The sequence below is a fragment of the Aulonocara stuartgranti genome (assembly GCF_965226115.1).
Source record: "Aulonocara stuartgranti genome assembly, chromosome: 6".
In the NCBI taxonomy this organism is placed as follows: domain Eukaryota; kingdom Metazoa; phylum Chordata; class Actinopteri; order Cichliformes; family Cichlidae; genus Aulonocara; species Aulonocara stuartgranti.
In genome coordinates this window covers 33,149,793-33,171,145 of record NC_138944.1, presented here as the reverse complement: position 1 = coordinate 33,171,145, position 21,353 = coordinate 33,149,793, and the positions used below count along the sequence as shown (strand labels likewise).

At 40.5% G+C, this 21,353-nt stretch overlaps 1 protein-coding gene across 1 annotated transcript in view; it reads right to left on the bottom strand.

The window, feature by feature from the left end:
• Positions 1–1,178: 1,178 nt before the first annotated feature.
• Positions 1,179–21,353, bottom strand: part of ncf4 (neutrophil cytosolic factor 4) — a 46,573-nt gene continuing 26,398 nt past the window's right edge. Inside the window, exons 8-10 of the mRNA XM_082536334.1 lie at positions 5,353–5,504; positions 4,513–4,578; positions 1,179–1,556 (exon numbers count right to left, since the gene is read on the bottom strand). Coding sequence (XP_082392460.1) covers positions 1,349–1,556; positions 4,513–4,578; positions 5,353–5,504 — 426 coding nt within the window. The 3' untranslated portion in view covers positions 1,179–1,348. The remainder of the gene's footprint in view (positions 1,557–4,512; positions 4,579–5,352; positions 5,505–21,353) is intronic.

Genomic DNA, 21,353 nt, shown 5'->3' with positions numbered 1-21,353 from the left:
AGTCTCGTATATAAAACAGGTCCGCGGCTCCGAACCGTAGTAAAGGGACCTCTGGCTAATACCTTGGGTTCTTGTTGGGCTCGTAGCCAAAAACTAGCTTTACTTTGTTGTCTGGGTCAACTTTGCTAGTGAGAGACAGAGAGAGGAGTTGAAAGGCTGCTCCAACAGAACTTATTGTTTCGGAGGTAAAGACAAACACAGTGTACAGTCAAGTCTTAATAGCTTACTTACAACTGGGCTACACTGCCCGTGAGGCTACATTCTTTAGGGCTATGCTTGTCACACTCTGCCTATTGCCATCATATTAAATAATTATTTGAACAATAATTTTTAAAAATATTTTGTCACGTCATTATGTGGGCCACAAGTGGAGGTGACATGGGCCGCTAGATTGACACCCCTGCATTAGAGCCTCTCAGTGTGTGTTTTGTTCCAGCGTGGAATTACAAAAAATAGAGAGGGAACAGCCTAACATATGAAACAGGAAGACTGCTGTGTAATCCCTTCATTTCAACAAAGTAACTGTATTCTGAATACCACCTTTTTAAACGGTAACTGTAACAGAATAAAGTTACTCATATTTTGTATTTTAAATACCAGTGTTACTGCCCAACACTGGTTGTAGGCTTTCTTGTAGTGCAGGCGGTTTCTCTGGTCGTAAGAGTCCTGGTGTGCTGCTTTATCAGCCAGGAGCTTGAGTTTGGCCTTTGGTGTTTCCAAAACATTTATTGGCAGTGGTCATGTACTGAACCCACTTAGCTTTGCTACTATGATGGCTGACCAAGCGTCCATGGAGTGCTGTTGCGTCTTTAGCCATTAAGCATGGCTCACGTTGGGTCCTGTTGCTGTCCAGCTCTTGATTCTGTCGACATACTGATGGATGAACAACAACAACACCCTACTTTCTAGCATTAAAAATAAAGCTTGAGGAAATGCCCTGCCCTAATTCCCATCACTGCTGGGACTTCATTCTGCTGTGATGGGGGACCAGAGTCTAATTGTCAAATAACAGAACTGAATTCTGTATATTAACAACTCCTGTTCAATTCCTTCTAATCTCTTCTTACTGAACTACTAACTAGACTGTAAAACTCTGTCAGAGAGCACATCTAACGGTTGAAAAGCCTCTAAGCAAGCAGAAAAAAATTTAAGCATGCAAAATGTAAATATGGTATTAAGTTATTTTATTAAGTGAAATGACTGGAACATTTATTGAAACAGACTTAGAATGAATGTAAATGGCAAACTACACAGAGTTCAAATCAGCAACTATACACTTGGTTAAATTCATTTTCTTATATGACACAACTAAATATTTTATATTTATTTTTCTTCTCTTCAACTTCTCTCAAGCCTCTGTATTGTAAACAGAAAGGTCAGAGGTCGTGGTCACATGCAGTTCCCATGGAAACTGATTAACAGGTCTCTTGACTTTGTCCTGTTGACGTCTGCCCTCCTTGATCATCAGCTGGACATCCTCATCGTCCAGGATACGAATAAGGTCACCATCAGGGTCGCGGTAGTTCAGGGCAATATCATCCACCTTGAAAACATTCCTGCAAGAGACGAAAAAAACACTTCAATAATCAGTGTGTTTTTTTAGAGTATAAATAATATTAAGCATATTCTACAGAAATAGAAAAACTATTTGTGGGTGTTGTTAGTTCTTGTTGGCAGAAATTCTGAGAGATCAGCGAGTGAGATTGTCTCAAAGCCAGTTAATTGCCTGGCTCATAACCTGTTATACATTCAACTGGCAAATCTCATAAGGGCCATCCTATTCAAGCTGCAGCTGCACCCTGTATTGTCATCACTCATCTGCAAGCTACTTTGCAACCCACTACCACCCTAGCTCCTCCCAGTTATACTCCATATTCCAAGTATATGGATGGAAGTGTGAAAAAATCCCAGAACAGAGCCATATCACCAAATATAAATGACTGCATTTGGACTAACAACCACATTTTGTTATGATTCAGTGTTATCAGTGTTTGTGTTTTATGTGTGTGACTCCTCCCACCAGAGGATGGCTGTGGGTTTTTCCTTTTCTCTCTTAGGGGGTGGACACCTGGGAGTGGCTGCTGAGTTGTTGGGTGGAGTTTGTTCCTGTCCTAGGATTGGATAATTGGATGATCACCCCCCTGTAATTAACCACCAGATAACAGCCCCCTGGCCCCCTCCCTCCTAGCCTCCACCATCCTCCACCACCAGCCTGTGTTTTCCAGTTGTTGATACTTAGAGTGCCTTTGCAAACTGATTCGCAAGTTTAACCTCATTTGTGTGTCTGGCGTTAGAGCCTTGATCTTGTAAATCGTTGTAAATAGATTTGTATATATTGTATATTGTGTATATATTGTTCCCTGCAGCAGCCTGGTAGGTGTGAGAAGCCATTTTTGCTGACTCAGTTTTCTCCTGGTTTTCTTTTAGAATGTTAGGTAAGTGAACTGTCTTTTGGTTGGATTTCTTTTGTATAGGGAAGCATAGGGACCTTTTTAGGGAGTTTTGTTTATTATTTTGGCATTGCTCACTGCTGAAGCAAATAAATGGCTGCTTAGCACTTTAAAAGGTACTATTGTTTTTGCGCTTTCTTGGGTGGTGCATGAGTGGGGGCCAATTTCTTGCTGTGTTCAATGTACGCCTAGATTTAGAATGTAACAGAATAAAACAGTCTTGAGATACCTTAGGAGGCCCATTTTCTGAGCTTTCTTGTTCTACAGCGCTGGCATCTGTCTTTTCTTTTCCTACTTCCTGTCTTCTCGTATGTAACCAACACCCTTTCCTCCCTATCCTTATTCTCCCCCTCCCTTTTATCAGTGCTAAGCCATATTAAAACTCAAGACCAGGGTCTCATCCATCCTACTCCAGGGCACAATAGGCCTGAACACAGAAAGACAATAATGAGCAGATAAGCGGCGGAAATGAACTGATTATGAATGGGGAGGGCTAATAATCATAGCGTTCACATATCTAAATTACCAGATAATGAGAAATAGAGGGAGAGGGAGAATGAAAGAGAAAAAGACAGATAGCGTAATGAGCACATGCATCCGGTGATGTTGCTGAGGGAAAGATTGCAAGAGGGGGGACTTGGAGGTCCCACAGGAACTAATTTGATGAGTGGTGAGGATTGGCAACAGGCATTTTGCAGGTTTGCAGTGCACAATGACTAAATATGTTCCTCCTCAGGGCAGGTCGGTGAATTAATGGATTCATACCCATCGCTGTTTGTTGTGGAATTTCATTTTAACTCACAAAAAATGAAATGCTGAAAGCGTGCTCACAAAGGTCAGCAATCAGCATAGTTCATCAGTACATGCTGGAAGAAACATCAGATATGGAAATCTGCTCAATTTTGCGTGGACAAAAGCTTAGATTTGTAATGTAAATTTAACATCTAATTGCTCATGTAGAAATAACCAAAACAAGTGGTGTGTTTTTTTTAATTCAGAAAAGAATTTGGAAGAATATTTGATATCAGAATATTTATGTGAATGCATGTACAGTATGGTTCATGTTTCTGTGCAAAGAGAGTTTACTGAAACTATTTATGAATAAAAGCAGTCCAGAATTTTAATGGAATAAAAGTTGGATCTGGGATCACATTCATACAATCTTTAGTAAACATCATGAAAACATTTAATAAACTGCAACATATAAACTATGACTATGTGAGAGAGAACCAGAAGTAAATTGCTGTTAGATCCTAATCAATCATTTTCTAATGTCTGTCATAGTTAATGAAGTCCGTGCTGTTGTGCCACATGTGTAAAGGAGTGCAATCCTCCTGCTGTGGATGGTTTCTGTTGCAATTTCTTGCCGCTGGTATGCAATAAACTCAGAAGAAAAACAGAATCAGATTATAGTCATTGATGCTGAATCCCTTTAATTTCATCTTTCACAATTTTCACTGGAGTAATAGTAAAGCTGAATTAAATTTCCCAGTTCAATTCAATTTTATATGTGTGTGCGTGTGTGTGTGTCTCTGTGTGTGTGTATTACATTGTAAAGTAAAGCCCCTAAAACTCTGTTTTGACTTTTCTCTAACAATCAGATCTTGTTAGAGATCCTTGGCCAGCACTTGGTGATAATGGAGAAGAAGAACTCCCTTTTAACAGGAAGAGACGTCCACCAGAACCAAACTTAGCTTCTGTAATATTCCAGACCAACATTGAATATAAATATATAGACGTATTTAGGAGTTATAAGATGCGCACATGATGCACCAATAGACCAGTAAGACCTCAGTGCAAATGTAAACAGCTGAAAACAGCATGAACGTCTCCTTTAACAGTATTCACAAGCTTTAACCAAGTAAATCATTATCACATTTTAGAAGGTGTGGTAATTTGCTTACATGTGTGAAGTCGCTCACAGTAATTTCTCCCTCAGCGCCGATACTAATCTTTCCCATATAGGTGTAAATGCAGTAAGGGTGTGGCTTTTTTATAACCTAAAACCCAGCGCTACTACAAGACTGAGAGCAGATTACTGAGGAACTGAGGATAGTTTTACCTCATGCGAGACAGCAGGTCCTTGTATGATGGCTGGATGCTGAGGTCCTCTTGTACACACACATCTCTGTTAAAGAAGGAACACACAATTCTCTGATTAAAGCATTTAGAAAACTGAAGGCCTAAAAATCAATATACACAATGCTAATAGGAGAGATTCACTTTTACATTATGTCGCCTGCAACAATAAATTCAACAAATTCACAGTAACAAATTCAATCCAAGGTTTTTTGTTGGATTTTGTTACATCTGAAATCTGACTGAAGGGGATTCAAATCCCTCCACAAAGCTGAAGTGAGAAATGCAGTATTCATTTTCTTTTAACTTCAAGAACAAATGTGCAGGATTTAAGGGATGTAATTGTACAAATAGAAGATAGTGCTATATATTAGTGTACGATCACCTGTAATGACTAACTGTAATGTTTTCATTACCTGATGGCTGAGGCTAACATTTGATGTTAGTTATCTGAAGCCATTAAAGCCTCAAAGTATAAAATTAGGGGACCTATTAATGTTTTAAATTTTTGTTTTTTTCAGGATTATACTCAAGCAGCTTTGCATGATTCACAGTTTGAAATAATCCTTATTTATCTTATCCTGGGCCTCGGTGTATCCCTCAGTTCCTCCACTGTCTGAAACAAGCTGCTTATCTACCTTTAAGCCAATATTCTTGTGATTCATTTGAACCGTAATTTGCATATATCTGTGGTGATCATATGAAGGATCTCTTCTCACTGGCATGATACTGTTTCAAGAGTAACATATAAATAAACAATGCGTTTAAAACCTGAAATCGAATCGCACACGATATCGTCTTAGCTCACTAAAGTCAGACAGACCTGGTGTCGACTCCAGAAGGGGTGAGCAGGAAGCAGCGGAGACAGCTGTATGTGTGGCCTCCACTTTCACCTTCAGAGTCACTCTCAGGGAGGGGTTTAATAATCTTCACAAAGGTTTCTGGGAAGATACCGGTCTGATTGTTTACTGTACCCTGAAGGAGAAAAAAAAGAAGAAGAGGAAGAAGCGCATAAAGAAGAGGAAGCAAATGATCAAAAGATGAGCGAACAAATGAATTATGTCTCAGAGGATGGAGTGATAGGGGACTGATGATTAGACAAGGTGATGATTTAAAGGAGAGAAAGAGAAGAAAGCAGCATGGAAGTGCATCTGGAGAGACGTTTTCCCGACTAATTAGCGTGTTCATAATATGCTGCTGATGTTGGAAGCACTAAACACAATCATACAGCCTTTTTACTACACCCCTGGTGTCTCACTGTGTTACTCTGCAGAAACACATACAGAAGCTGTTTCAAAAAGCATCCAGCACTTTCACACATTTATTGTAGAACAAGGAAGCAGTATTATGTGAAAAAAAAGCCTTTCATTGTAACGCGCCGAAATCACAACTTTGGATCAAGTACAATGATGATAACACCCAGTCTGTCCTGAAAAGTTGTATATTCAAACCTCTTTAGTCAGCTGACTTGTATGTTATCTAATGGGTGTGAATTTAATAAAAATGGAGCATTTGTAGTATCTTGTGTTGCAACTTTAAAGCAATTGATAAAAGTTAAGTTAAAAAAAATTAGGATCTGAAGACAGCACATCCAGATAATCATTTTGTTTCTATCACAACTTCACGTGCTTCTGAGGTCCATGGAAAAGGGCAAAAGTCTAGAGAGCTTGAAAGAGGTTGTAGTTGTACAACTTTGCTGCTTGATCATTGTGGTTCATCCTGCAGCCTGCACCTGGATTACCAAATCATTACTTTGGAGGAGGCTGTAAAACGTTATGCCCTGGCTTCATTTCAGGAAATTACATAATAATCAATGAACATTTATGGGCAGAACATTTTTTCTAATGCACCCCAAATACTGACTGTACCTTTAATTTGATCTTTATAGTATGGGTGTGGATGGAGCTTCAGCCTCTTCCAATTCAGAGCAATGAATCTATGTAATCATTAGCCATTGTTTTTTTTCATGAGGATTAAAAGAGGCTAGAAAGGAAAACGGCATGTGCTTTATTTCTACATTCAGTAAAAACAGAACACCATTCAAGAAATACATATATCCTTATATACTCACTTGATGATCTTATTGCAAGTTAATGTGCTTAAATAGTTGAGCTTAGTCTTCCTTAAATTGTAGTAACAGTACTCTAAGTACTATGAAGTACTACAAGCGGTACTTTTACTTTATTGTGACCTTTTGAAGTCTTTATTGAAAAAAATGACAGAACTGGTTGGTTAGTTGGTTGGTTAGTTGGTTAGCAGGAATAAGGTTAAAAAACATGGACAAAAAGTGTTATGTTGTGGCCGGGTTGGGTCCACTAGGGGGCAACAGTGGTTGTTGGTGTTTTCCGGTCTGTGGGGGCCGATGTCCCGGCCCCCCGAATAAAGTACAGCCGTGAGCTAAACATGTCTCCATGATTCCTGAGTCTCAGGCTATTACATATGGCGACGAGGATGAAAGCCAGGGTTTGCTGTGAAGTCGCAACGTCGTAAGTGACTGCGGAACGGAGGTTGGCGAGAGGTACAGCGCTAGCATCTGTTGGAAGCGGAGCATAACCCTCGGTGTGGAATAATGGCTACCACTTTGGGCTCGGTGGCACCGTTCGACGGAGAGCGGCAATCCTGGGAGGAATATTGTGAGATATTGGAGTACTTCTTCATGGCGAATGACACTAAGGGAGAAGGCAAAAATAACAGTAATGCTGATGGTCTGAGTCGTCTACCTCTTCCAGAGTTGCTCCCTAAAGAAGTGGCGGCGGAGGACCAAGTGTTAATGGTAGATCAGGACCAGGAGGAAGTGATGACATCTGAGCAGCTGCAGAGATGGACAACCAAAGACCCAGTACTCGCCAGAGTACGTGAGTATGTATTGAGGGGATGGCCCAATACGCAGCATCATGATTTTCAACCCTACAGGCAGAGGCAACAGGAGCTGAGTGTGCAGGATGGGTGCGTGCTGTGGGGGTCAAGGGTGGTGATACCAGAGAGAGGTCGACTCCCCCTGTTGGAACAGCTACATCAGTCACACCCAGGTATGAGCCGCATGAAAGGCCTGGCCAGAAGTTACATGTGGTGGCCGCATATGGAGAATGACATTGAAGACAAGGTGAGGTCTTGCCGTAACTGCCAGGAGCTTAGACACAGACCACAAGAGGCACCCTTACACCCCTGGGAGTGGCCAGAAAAGCCCTGGAGACGGATACATATCGATTATGCGGGCCCGTTTCTGGGTAAAATGTTCTTGGTAATAGTGGACGCCCACTCTAAATGGTTAGATGTGTATCCAGTGCAATCCGCTACAGCTGCGGCCACCATAGACTGCCTGAGAAACTGTTTCAGTACACACGGACTTCCTGAGATGGTAGTCTCAGATAATGCTCAGTGTTTTGTAAGTGCGCAAACTAAAGAGTTCATGACAAAGAATGGAATCACGCACGTCACCTCCGCTCCATATCACCCAGCATCCAATGGGTTAGCCGAAAGAGCAGTGCAAACGTTCAAAGGACTCATGAAAAAGAGTACGGGAGACACCCTGGCGACCAAGTTAAACAGGGCGCTGTTTAGCTACAGAATCACACCACAGTCCACAACAGGGAAGTCACCTGCGGAGTTAATGATGGGCCGGAAGTTGAGGTGTACGCTCGACCTCATACACCCTGACTTGAAGCAAAGGGTGAAGGCAAGACAAGACAGTCAAAGACTGTACCATGATAGACATGCCAAGGAGCGCATGTTTGGGAGGGGAGATGCTGTATATACCAGAAACTATGGCAGAGGACCCAAATGGATTCCAGGACTCATACAGGAGATGACGGGGCCTGTCTCCTACTTGGTGATGCTGGGCAATGGGACAGTGGTGAGGCGTCACGTTGATCAGCTGTTTGCCCGCATGAAATCGGGCCTGGCTGCAGGATCGCTGGAAGGCCAGTCGGGTGAGCCCCCGGAGGCAGACCCACACAGCAGTGCGGAGCTGGAAGTGGAGGAGGAGAGACACAAGGAGGTACAAGTCACTCCTGTGGTGACGCCCTCTCTGGGGAGTAGTGATTCACCCGAATCACCGGCCATGGAGTTGTGGCGGTCGCAACGAACCAAGAGACAGCCGGAGTACTTGAGAGACTTTGTGCCGTGATTACAGTGAATTGTTATTGGTTAACACATGGCTGTTGGACTAAGGGTTTTTGGTTATGGGTGTGTTCTGTGATGTTTTAAACTACGGTGTAGTTTCAGTTTAAGGGGGGAGGAATGTTATGTTGTGGCCGGGTTGGGTCCACTAGGGGGCAACAGTGGTTGTTGGTGTTTTCCGGTCTGTGGGGGCCGATGTCCCGGCCCCCCGAATAAAGTACAGCCGTGAGCTAAACATGTCTCCATGATTCCTGAGTCTCAGGCTATTACAAAAAGTCACTGATATGCAATCATGTGAAAAGAAAGTTCACACAGATGTTGTTTGGCACTTTGCTGCAGTCAGATGTGTGTTTACTCAATGTGAAGAAGGAAAAACATCATGTCTTTAGGCAGGAACTTATGGGACCCATCAGTCTGAGAAGAATTACTGTATGAGGCCATTTACAAATTATTTGAAGTTTATAAATCCACAGGGAGAAAGATCTTTCACAAATTAAAAATATTCAGGACAGCTGCCAATCTTCCCAAGGGTGGACAACCCCCAAAGATTTGCTCTTTTTTTTTTAGCTAAAAATATTCTTCAATTTTGAGGGATTCTTGGCTCTTCAATACATTGAAAGTGGTAAGATTAATCAAAAAAATCTGATTACCACTAATTGGATTACAAACCCATCTAAGCTGATATTGTCCCTAGAATAGATCATGTTGAAACAAACCTGGATCCTGCTTTGTGTCATTTTCTACAGACTCTGTAGACGTACTCTCTGTTGTAAGTCACTCGATAGAAGTCACTGGTCACTGCAGTCATGGGCTGAGTATGTTCTACTACCAGCGTACATCCAGTTCTCCTTAAAGTCAAAGCTGACGACCAGTCCAAGCCTGCAGGCTTCTTTCTCTGCATCAACACTTCACAGCTGCTCGCTTCTATCACTCTCCTTTCAGTTGGCCGCTGAGCAGCACTGTCGCAGCAGCTAGTGATGAAGTCTGTTTCTCATTGGCAGCTTTGCAGCCGCTGGATTTGTCGGTTTCCAAAACTGTGGTTTCACTCTGGTGTGTTTGAAATGTTTACCTTGACGCACCAGTATGCCAGTTGGATTTGTCACGTTTTCCACCCACATCCACTCTGTCCACTGACTAACTCTACGCACTCAGTCAACTTTTCACAAGTTGTAAGTGTTGCATTAACCTCACCCCCCATCAAAAAAAACAAAAAACAAAAGACATACTACTAGTGTGGATAACAGCGTTGCCAAAAAAGAACAAAGCCTCAGCATTTTGCAGTGTTGCATAAGGACAAATAGATTATGTTTTCTGTTACTTTTTTTTCTATCTCTTTAGAAAGCCGGGGGCAGGTTAAGTTCATCCTCCTCCTCCTCTGTGGTGATTCTCTTCCCTCTCCCATCAGGGCAGCTTCCACCTCCTTTCTCTCTCCCACTCACCCAGCGTCGTTCTCACATCTCGACACCTCACACAGTTTTATCAAGCATGTTTCTTTACCTTTTTTTTAAGTACTCACAAAGTGAGTGATGAAGAAGAATTACTATGACATCTATTTGCCAGCAGCCATATTCCAGCATTGCATTTTTTTTAAAAAAAATGCAGAGTATTAGATAAAAATATCCACTTGTGCACGACTCATACATACAAACAGTGAAAACTAGAGCAGAGCTTCTCCAATCACACCAGGGAAGGCACTCTGTGGTCACCGTAGTAGGCTGATTCTGAGTAGGATGTTGTCAATCTTTTTTTTAAATGATTGTTTTCATTATAGTTTAACTGACTGGACTACTCTACTCTGATTTGCCACAGAGTTGGCTCTTTATCCTCTGCAGTTAAAAAAAGGCCTAGTGAAAACATTTTAAAAATATGTAAAAGACAAATAAATCAAACCAAATCAAAAGATTATTGTAAAGCAGCAGGTCCGTTGCTCATAGTTGTTATTCTAGATCTCAGATTGGGCTGAACTCTTTGTGGATACTAGTGGATACATATTACAAACCTGGCACATCATTTCTTTATCATTTCAGATTTCGACATACTCAGACCAAATAATAAAGGAATAAATAAATCGACAAATAGGCAGATGTGCATGTCTTTCAATCATGACAGTCTGCAAACATGGACACTGTCATGGCTTGCCATGTTCGCGGTTTTTCTTTGTTTTCTGTTTTTTGTTTACATTTAAACATCTCCTGTCACACATGTCTAGAGACCAGTGGCAATCCTCAAAACTGTGTACACGCTGGAAGCAATTTGAAGCGACGGGCAACAAGAGACAAGAGAAAGTGAGTGACATTTGATCATTTAAGTGACTGCAGGTGGAAAAAGTGCCGGTGAGGAGAAGTTGGTGGGACCCACGATAAACTCTTCGCAACTTCCAGGTGAATAACTGAAGCAACTACCAATGACAATGAAGAATACTGTTAATTGACATATGAAAGGCTGATGTCCTGCAGGTTTTAGATATCACCCTGAAACCACACATGAATCAAATGATTAGTTCATTTTCAGGCTTCTGGAGAACTTCAAGACATGTTGAGGAGGAGGTCATTTAATCATTTAAATCAGCTGAGAGAGTGATATTATACCCCTTTCGTCAAACTGAGTGATTTATGACCCCCCTAATTGATTTATGACCCCTAATAAATTATTCATGAGCTCCGGAAGTAATTAAATTATTCATGAGCTCCGGAAGTAGGAAGTAATTAAGTAATAAAAATATGATATTCATAAAAATATGATATTCATAAAAATATAATTGATTATTTAGAAAGTTTCTTATATATCAAAAAATAGCATTCTTTTATTTCTTTAAGCAATTAAAAATTTTTTTTATTTTTTTATGCTCAAAAAACGCCATCTGGTGGCGGGTCAGTGTGTGTGTGTGCGCGCGCACGCGCGTGCCCGAGGCTGTGTGTCTGGGCGCGCGGGGGCGCGCCCGTGTCTCCGGACCGTGCTCTCTCGGGCTCCGTGCTCATGTGTTTAAAAATGTATTAAACCATATTAAAATTGTTTAGTTAAACTTGTGCTTTTGTAACGTTCAGTATGGCCACAAACACATGCTGCATGCCTTGGGGGAAAACTTTATTTCGATTTATATGCATTTGTAGATTTAGAATAAAACTCATACTCAGAAAAAACTCGCGATCCCCTAACCCTCCTTAGAAACATAAGCAGGGAAAACTCCTTAAAAAACCCTCCGCGTTTTCTCCAAAACCCTACAATAACTTGTTAGGGTATCCCCTCTATTCCCAAAACCTTATATTCCATAACAGGGGAAATCCTGAAAAAATCCTTAGTCTTTTTTCTCAAATTCAGCGCCCCGCGGCTCCCTTCATGCTCAGCCAAACAAAGCCAAAACTCCTTTTAAAAAATTCTCCGCGATTTCTCCAAAACCCTAGAATAACTTGTTAGCTACCCCTCTATTCCCAAAAAAAAAAAGCGCTATAATCCAAAAACATTGGGAAAGCTCCTTACTCTTTTTTCTTCAAAAACTTCCCTCTTACTAGCAAGCTCTAAAATTCAACGCACACTCTAAGTTCTACCTCGCTCTTAATCTCCGATCCACAACTTCTTGCAGAGCACAATTTTTTCCTGCTTGTTCGCTCCCCGCTCTGCTCCCGAATGCGCTGCTTACCTCGTTCGAAATTTGCGCCGGAGACCAACTCCCCCCCTTACTTCGCCCCGCTGCCAATCACATAACTATTGCACCGCTCCCTCCGCTCCAGGTCCGATTTTTATGATCTCCCGCTCAGGTTAAGACTACCCCCGAGCTCCCAGAAGACCCCTGCCTTCAGCCATATCAACAACTGGAACCGCTCAGACTGCTTGCGAGTTCGCATAGGGAGCGGCCGATTTCAACAGCAACTTGCGTCTCTTTCCTTATCCGCATATCATTCGGTAAGTGTTAATCTTCCTCTCTAACTACATTTTTGCATTTTCCTTTTTACCATTCTGTCAATCCTTTCATTTAAAAAAATAAATAAATATCACAATGGTTTGTAACAGGTACAATACACCATCCATCCATCCATTCGCCTCCACTTATCCTTTTCTCAGGCTCGCGCGGTGCGCTGGAGCCTATCCCACGTACAATACACTTTAAAATATATATAAGCTCCACTTTTAACTCCCGTAAAAGTTTATACATTACATGTCTACATCACCTATCATGGCCTCATCAGGTATCTCATATCATCTTGTTATTGTTATGTTATGCTCCTTTGATATTTTGCTAGTTTGCGTGTTTTAAAACTCTTTTTGTTTTTCTTTATATTTTTAGACCCAGATGTGTTAACCTGATCCCTGCGAAACACCAGCTCTGCGTGGATTTTGACCGCGAGTGACCGGATGTTGTTTCCGGCCTGAGGTTGCCTGAAATGCCGTGAGGCTCGCTTGATCACAGTTCTAAACAAGTTAACTTTCTTCACTTCAAAGTAACCCAAAAAAGAAACTATATGTCCAGTTCTCTTTACTCCAAACCTGGTTTAAGGCTATGCTGTTGTTGTGATATGGCCATACAAATAATATTAAGTTTAATTAATCTTTTAAAAAAATGGCTGCTTCATGGCTACCTGTTCAGAGAATTTGCAGACTTTTATGGAAACTGTCACAATGTAACACTCTCACTGTCAAAACAGGGTTGATCCATGTTTCTATGAACACTGATTAATATATCAACAGCTCTGAAAATCCTTTTTTTTTTTTAAGTAAAGCAGAACAGGATCTCTGTATCTCTAAAAATCCCAACAAAACTGGCAATCACCTCTAAACAAATGGAAGTAGTTTATGGATCTTTATCACCTGCAACACCATGTAACACCTAGATGTTAGACTCTTTTACCATTACATTTGCAAGGGTTTATGTGTTATCCTTGATCACAGTTCTAAATAAGTTAACTTTCTTGACATAAAAGTAGCCCAAAGAAGACAAATATATGTCCAGTTCTTTTTTACTCCAAACCTACTGATCGGAAAACATTATGTGATGCTGGAAGTTTTCATCCTATCCATCTGCAAAACAAGTTTACCTGTAAGCCAACACATTAGACGTAAGCAAATTTGTGAAATTCCTGAACAATGTGCTTTGTGGAGTAGCAGTAGTACTAGAACTAGTACTAGTAGTCCTAGTATTCTGCAGCAACCAGGCTTCAAGAGTGATCACTCTTCTGGCTTTCAAATGGTGAAAACATGTCACAGTCTTAACCGCAAATCAGAAATGTTGGTAAATTTAAAAAGGAATTTAAACGTCAGCTTTGACATAGACACAGACTTTATTAATGCCACACTCAGGAAATTCACATGTTACACATGATTTAGCTCACCTGCTAAATCCCCAGAGCAATAACCACATCAGCATCATTAGCCTGAGTGTTGATCCTCCAGGTGAGTGAGTGGAGTTGAGTGTGTGTGTGTGTGTGTGTGTGTGTGTGTGTGTGATCAGAGGTGAAGCTGCTTTCTGCAAAGTCTCATCAACAACCAGGAAGAGTCTAAAAGCACTAAATATGAAACAGACCATTTACCATACCCAACACTGAGCTCCTGCACAGTCAGATGGAGTGAAACATAATGTCCCAGTGGTGTTCTGTTGGATTTAGCAGGTGAGCGTTGTTGCCAGTCAAAACCTTTTTGGAAACTCTTTACAAGAATCAATGTAATTATTTGTTTTACTTGAATCAAATGTATTGGTTTATATACCTGAAATAAAACTTTTTTTTGGAAACCCGTTACATCAAATAAAACTTTCTTGGAAAAGCATTGCAAGAATCAATCGAGTTATTTGTTTTACCCCATTCAAATCTATTGGTTTCAATACATCAAATTAAATAATTTTGGAAACCCGTTACATCAAATAAAACTTTCTTGGAAAAACTTTACAAGAATCAATGTAATTATTTGTTTTACTTGAATCAAATGTAATGGTTTATATACCTGAAATAAAACTTTTTTGGAAACCCTGTACATGAAGTAAAAGGTTTTTGATCTTGTAAGTTCTGGCTTTAATATTTTCAGCTGATAAAGTGAACTTCATACAAACTCTGTGTTAGAAAAAGGGGATAGTTTACTACATGCTATAAAAACACAATCCTTAATCTTTTATTTTGCAACTTTATCTTCATGTACAGGGTTTCCAAAAAGGTTTTATTTCAGGTATATAAACCATTACATTTGATTCAAGTAAAACAAATAATTACATTGATTCTTGTAAAGTTTTTCCAAGAAAGTTTTATTTGATGTAACGGGTTTCCAAAATTATTTAATTTGATGTATTGAAACCAATAGATTTGAATGGGGTAAAACAAATAACTCGATTGATTCTTGCAATGCTTTTCCAAGAAAGTTTTATTTGATGTAACGGGTTTCCAAAAAAAAGTTTTATTTCAGGTATATAAACCAATACATTTGATTCAAGTAAAACAAATAATTACATTGATTCTTGTAAAGAGTTTCCAAAAAGGTTTTGACTGGCAACAACGCTCACCTGCTAAATCCAACAGAACACCACTGGGACATTATGTTTCACTCCATCTGACTGTGCAGGAGCTCAGTGTTGGGTATGGTAAATGGTCTGTTTCATATTTAGTGCTTTTAGACTCTTCCTGGTTGTTGATGAGACTTTGCAGAAAGCAGCTTCACCTCTGATCACACACACACACTCACTCACTCACTCACTCACTCACTCACCTGGAGGATCAACACTCAGGCTAATGATGCTGATGTGGTTATTGCTCTGGGGATTTAGCAGGTGAGCTAAATCATGTGTAACATGTGAATTTCCTGAGTGTGGCATTAATAAAGTCTGTGTCTATGTCAAAGCTGACGTTTAAATTCCTTTTTAAATTTACCAACATTTCTGATTTGCGGTTAAGACTGTGACATGTTTTCACCATTTGAAAGCCAGAAGAGTGATCACTCTTGAAGCCTGGTTGCTGCAGAATACTAGGACTACTAGTACTAGTTCTAGTACTACTGCTACTCCACAAAGCACATTGTTCAGGAATTTCACAAATTTGCTTACGTCTAATGTGTTGGCTTACAGGTAAACTTGTTTTGCAGATGGATAGGATGAAAACTTCCAGCATCACATAATGTTTTCCGATCAGTAGGTTTGGAGTAAAAAAGAACTGGACATATATTTGTCTTCTTTGGGCTACTTTTATGTCAAGAAAGTTAACTTATTTAGAACTGTGATCAAGGATAACACATAAACCCTTGCAAATGTGATGGTAAAAGAGTCTAACATCTAGGTGTTACATGGTGTTGCAGGTGATAAAGATCCATAAACTACTTCCATTTGTTTAGAGGTGATTGCCAGTTTTGTTGGGATTTTTAGAGATACAGAGATCCTGTTCTGCTTTACTTAAAAAAAAAAAGGATTTTCAGAGCTGTTGATATATTAATCAGTGTTCATAGAAACATGGATCAACCCTGTTTTGACAGTGAGAGTGTTACATTGTGACAGTTTCCATAAAAGTCTGCAAATTCTCTGAACAGGTAGCCATGAAGCAGCCATTTTTTTAAAAGATTAATTAAACTTAATATTATTTGTATGGCCATATCACAACAACAGCATAGCCTTAAACCAGGTTTGGAGTAAAGAGAACTGGACATATAGTTTCTTTTTTGGGTTACTTTGAAGTGAAGAAAGTTAACTTGTTTAGAACTGTGATCAAGCGAGCCTCAACCTCAGGCCGGAAACAACATCCGGTCACTCGCGGTCAAAATCCACGCAGAGCTGGTGTTTCGCAGGGATCAGGTTAACACATCTGGGTCTAAAAATATAAAGAAAAACAAAAAGAGTTTTAAAACACGCAAACTAGCAAAATATCAAAGGAGCATAACATAACAATAACAAGATGATATGAGATACCTGATGAGGCCATGATAGGTGATGTAGACATGTAATGTATAAACTTTTACGGGAGTTAAAAGTGGAGCTTATATATATTTTAAAGTGTATTGTACGTGGGATAGGCTCCAGCGCACCGCGCGAGCCTGAGAAAAGGATAAGTGGAGGCGAATGGATGGATGGATGGTGTATTGTACCTGTTACAAACCATTGTGATATTTATTTATTTTTTTAAATGAAAGGATTGACAGAATGGTAAAAAGGAAAATGCAAAAATGTAGTTAGAGAGGAAGATTAACACTTACCGAATGATATGCGGATAAGGAAAGAGACGCAAGTTGCTGTTGAAATCGGCCGCTCCCTATGCGAACTCGCAAGCAGTCTGAGCGGCGCCAGTTGTTGATATGGCTGAAGGCAGGGGTCTTCTGGGAGCTCGGGGGTAGTCTTAACCTGAGCGGGAGATCATAAAAATCGGACCTGGAGCGGATTGGCTAACTGGGGTGCGAAGGGAGCGGTGCAATAGTTATGTGATTGGCAGCGGGGCGAAGTAAGGGGGGGAGTTGGTCTCCGGCGCAAATTTCGAACGAGGTAAGCAGCGCATTCGGGAGCAGAGCGGGGAGCGAACAAGCAGGAAAAAATTGTGCTCTGCAAGAAGTTGTGGATCGGAGATTAAGAGCGAGGTAGAACTTAGAGTGTGCGTTGAATTTTAGAGCTTGCTAGTAAGAGGAGCTTTCCCAATGTTTTTGGATTATAGCGCTTTTTTTTTTGGGAATAGAGGGGTAGCTAACAAGTTATTCTAGGGTTTTGGAGAAATCGCGGAGAATTTTTTAAAAGGAGTTTTGGCTTTGTTTGGCTGAGCATGAAGGGAGCCGCGGGGCGCTGAATTTGAGAAAAAAGACTAAGGATTATTTCAGGATTTCCCCTGTTATGGAATATAAGGTTTTGGGAATAGAGGGGATACCCTAACAAGTTATTGTAGGGTTTTGGAGAAAACGCGGAGGGTTTTTTAAGGAGTTTTCCCTGCTTATGTATCTAAGGAGGGTTAGGGGATCGCGAGTTTTTTCTGAGTATGAGTTTTATTCTAAATCTACAAATGCATATAAATCGAAATAAAGTTTTCCCCCAAGGCATGCAGCATGTGTTTGTGGCCATACTGAACGTTACAAAAGCACAAGTTTAACTAAACAATTTTAATATGGTTTAATACATTTTTAAACACATGAGCACGGAGCCCGAGAGAGCACGGTCCGGAGACACAGACACACAGCCTCGGGCGCGCGCGGGCGCGCGCGTGCGCGCGCACACACACACACTGACCCGCCACCAGATGGCGTTTTTTGAGCATAAAAAAATAAAAAATTTTTTTAATTGCTTAAAGAAATAAAAGAATGCTATTTTTTGATATATAAGAAACTTTCTAAATAATCAATTATATTTTTATGAATATCATATTTTTATTACTTAATTACTTCCTACTTCCGGAGCTCATGAATAATTTAATTACTTCCGGAGCTCATGAATAATTTATTAGGGGTCATAAATCAATTAGGGGGGTCATAAATCACTCAGTTTGACGAAAGGGGTATAATATCACTCTCTCAGCTGTGTTGGATCAGGGACACATCTAAAACTTGCAGGACACCGGCCCTTGAGACCTGGAGTTCCCCCACCCCTGTGTTAAAGGGTCACCTATGAAACAAAAACCCAGAAAAGCTGCAAGCAAACAGCTGTTAGCTTCAAAGCGATGTGTTACCAGCAAATCACTTCCACAGTGTACTAGGGTCTAACAGTATCTGTACGACAGAAGAACGTGTGAATCCCATGACAGTTTCACGATTGCTTCCTAGAGCAGGGGTGGGCAACTCCAGGCCTCGATGGGCCGGTGGCCTGCAAGCTTTTGATATCACCCTGGGTCAACACATCTGAATCACATAATTAGTTCATTACCAGGCCTCTGGAGAACTTCAGGACATGTTGAGGAGGTCATTTAGCCATTTGAATCAGCTGTGTTGGATCAAGGAAACATCTAAAACCTGCAGGACACCGGCCCTCAAGGCCTGGAGTTGCCCAACCCTGTCCTAGAGCTTACTGGCTGTTGTTAGGTGAAATCCACTGCAAGGAGTCTTCTGCACCAAAAACATCCACACGACTGCTTTGGTCACAAGCGGATGGCAGGGATTGCCTATCATTTACAAGGAAAACACAGAGCTGTCTGCAAACACTGTTTACTATTCGAGTGTGTTTCCTTGTGTCACTCATACTGCAGGATTTATCTTACTTTATCTATGGACTTCAATGTTGTACTTTTATTACCAATAAAGTTGTGCTTTTTGTTAAAAGAGACAAATGAACAAAGCAAAACAAAAGGAAAACGAGCAACCACATTTGGGTCCTCAGCCTTTAAAGTAAAAGTTGTGCCTTCCTCCTTAAACTAATAAGTTTCAAAGGACACTTTTACTTTTACACTGAAGGTGAATGTTGAGGTTTCAGCGACACTCCTCACAGCTGCAGCTTCCATAAAAACTACAGGTGACCGCAGCGATCAGTTACTGAAGTGTTTGTAAGGAGGTACAGTGGTTTGAAAACGTGTTTGCCCCCTTCCTGTTTTTTTGTATGTTTGTTACACTTAAATGTTTCAGATCATCAAACAAGTTTAAATATTAGACAAAGATAACACAAGTCAAACTAAATCCAGTTCATAAATGAAAGTGCTTGTAATTATATAACGGGGAAAAAATCCAAACCTACGTGACCCTTCGTTAAAAAGTGATTAAACCTAATAACTGGGCCATCCATAGCAATGAAGTATTTGCAATAACTGGCAATGAATCTTTTACAGTGCTGTGGAGGAATTTTGGCCCACTCATGTTTGCAGAATTGTTGTAATTCAGCCAAAGTTGAGGGTTTTCGAGCATGAACCACCTTTTTAAGGTCATGCCACATCATCTCAATCTGGTCAGGACTTTGACTAAGCCACTCCAAAGTCATTGTCCTGCTGCAGAATCCTCCAGTACACTTCAGCTTGAGGTCACAAACAGATGACTGTTTGTAAACAGCAGAATTCATGGTTCAGTTATTACAAGTCTTCCAGGTCCTGGGGGAGCAAAACAGCCCCAGACCATCACAGCACCATATTTTACTGTTGGTATGATGCTCCTTTTTGTTGTTTAAGGGTCTTTTGTGACCTCTTGGATGACATCATTGCATAACCTGTTTACCAATTACATTAGGGCAATTACATTACCAGTTACATTCCTTTTTGCCCTCAAAACAAATCAAGCTGACTTTCAGTCAGCTTGATTTGAGTGAATTCAGCTTTGAGAGCAGAGCTGCCTGTAAGAGCATGATTCTACTGCAACGCTCGCCAAGCAGACACTCGCATCTACAATGGCTTCTTTGTGCATCTAGCTGCTGAGTTCTACGCGCGGGTTATTGATTTTGAGGAATTTGACTGCACAAGTGCCAAAATATAATTCCATATAAATATACATGTTCGTATATTTACTGGAATATATCTGTGCACACAGTCCGAGCAAACATTAGAACAGTCTGCGGGACTGAGATGTGTGTAAAACTAAAATATCTCAGTCTTTTGTCCATCAGTTTTGTCCATCTTTTGGAAGAGGTGCTGGACAACTGGAAAGTGGATGTGTGTGCATTTACAGTTTTTCTCAGTCGCTTTGGTGCGTTTCTCAGATCAGAATTGAAATTCTCATAACTATTAGTTCAACCTCCACAACACTCAGTCATTTGTGCACATCATAGTAGCAATTTCTCCTCTCTCTGAACAAACTGCAAATGATTTTGGACATGAATCAGTTGCTTCCATACATTTCCCTGCTGCTTTCTGACATTTCCATTTGCTTATGTCATGTCAGTCAAAAGTAATCATACCTATGGATGCTGAACAGTCATTCCCAATAAAACTAATAGTCATACATCCATTGCTTAAGTCATCACACACAAAATTGTTGAACTAGTTATCACATGCCAAATATTGGCCATCTGTCAAGCAAATCCTATACCTTTCTGTATCATTTTTCCTGGAAATGTCTCCGAAATTGAACAATTGATCTCAGGTGAATTACAGCTGTCACTCATGAGGAGGCTCTACCAAATTGGTGATTTTATGTTTACATGTATTCTACAGTGAACAAGTGACTGTAGCATATTTTTCTTTTGCACAATTCTGTAGGATTACAAACACTTCTACACAATGGAAATGTGAGACGTACGTATTCAGTGTCTCAGTTACTCCCAAGACTCCCATAACATCTACAGTGACTTTACTGCACATTTCAGATGGCTGTACAGGTAGGCCATAGTGCTGTCGTCAGCATTTTCAGGTGTCACCAATTGTTTTTGCAATGGGAAACACTGAAATTATAAACTGTCATAGTGGAAACATGACAATGCCATTTGACTATCTTGTTCATAAAGATGGTGTCAAGACTTTTCATTTTGATGGCACTGACAGTTTCATTGACATGGATACTTGCTTTTGAGGTATGGATAATCAATTCTGTGCATGTGACGTGCTTTAGCAGGCTATCCACTAGGTTTTGCAGTTTGCACTAATTGTTTTGGGAAATGCACTAACTGCTGTGCACATGTTAATGGTGTTCTGAGAAACGCACCAAAGCGACTGAGAAAAACTGTATTTAGGCTGCAGTCTCTCTCTGCTCTCCTTACTTTCTTATCCTGCCTATTTTTTATCTACTAAGTTAAAAGCAGACAACCATCACTTAACCATTACTTTCTTTCTCTTCTTCACTCTTCTTCATAATTGTATTGCTCATTTTCCCTCTCTTGATGTTTCCCTAATTCCATCTCTCTTCATTGCTCCACTCTGATCT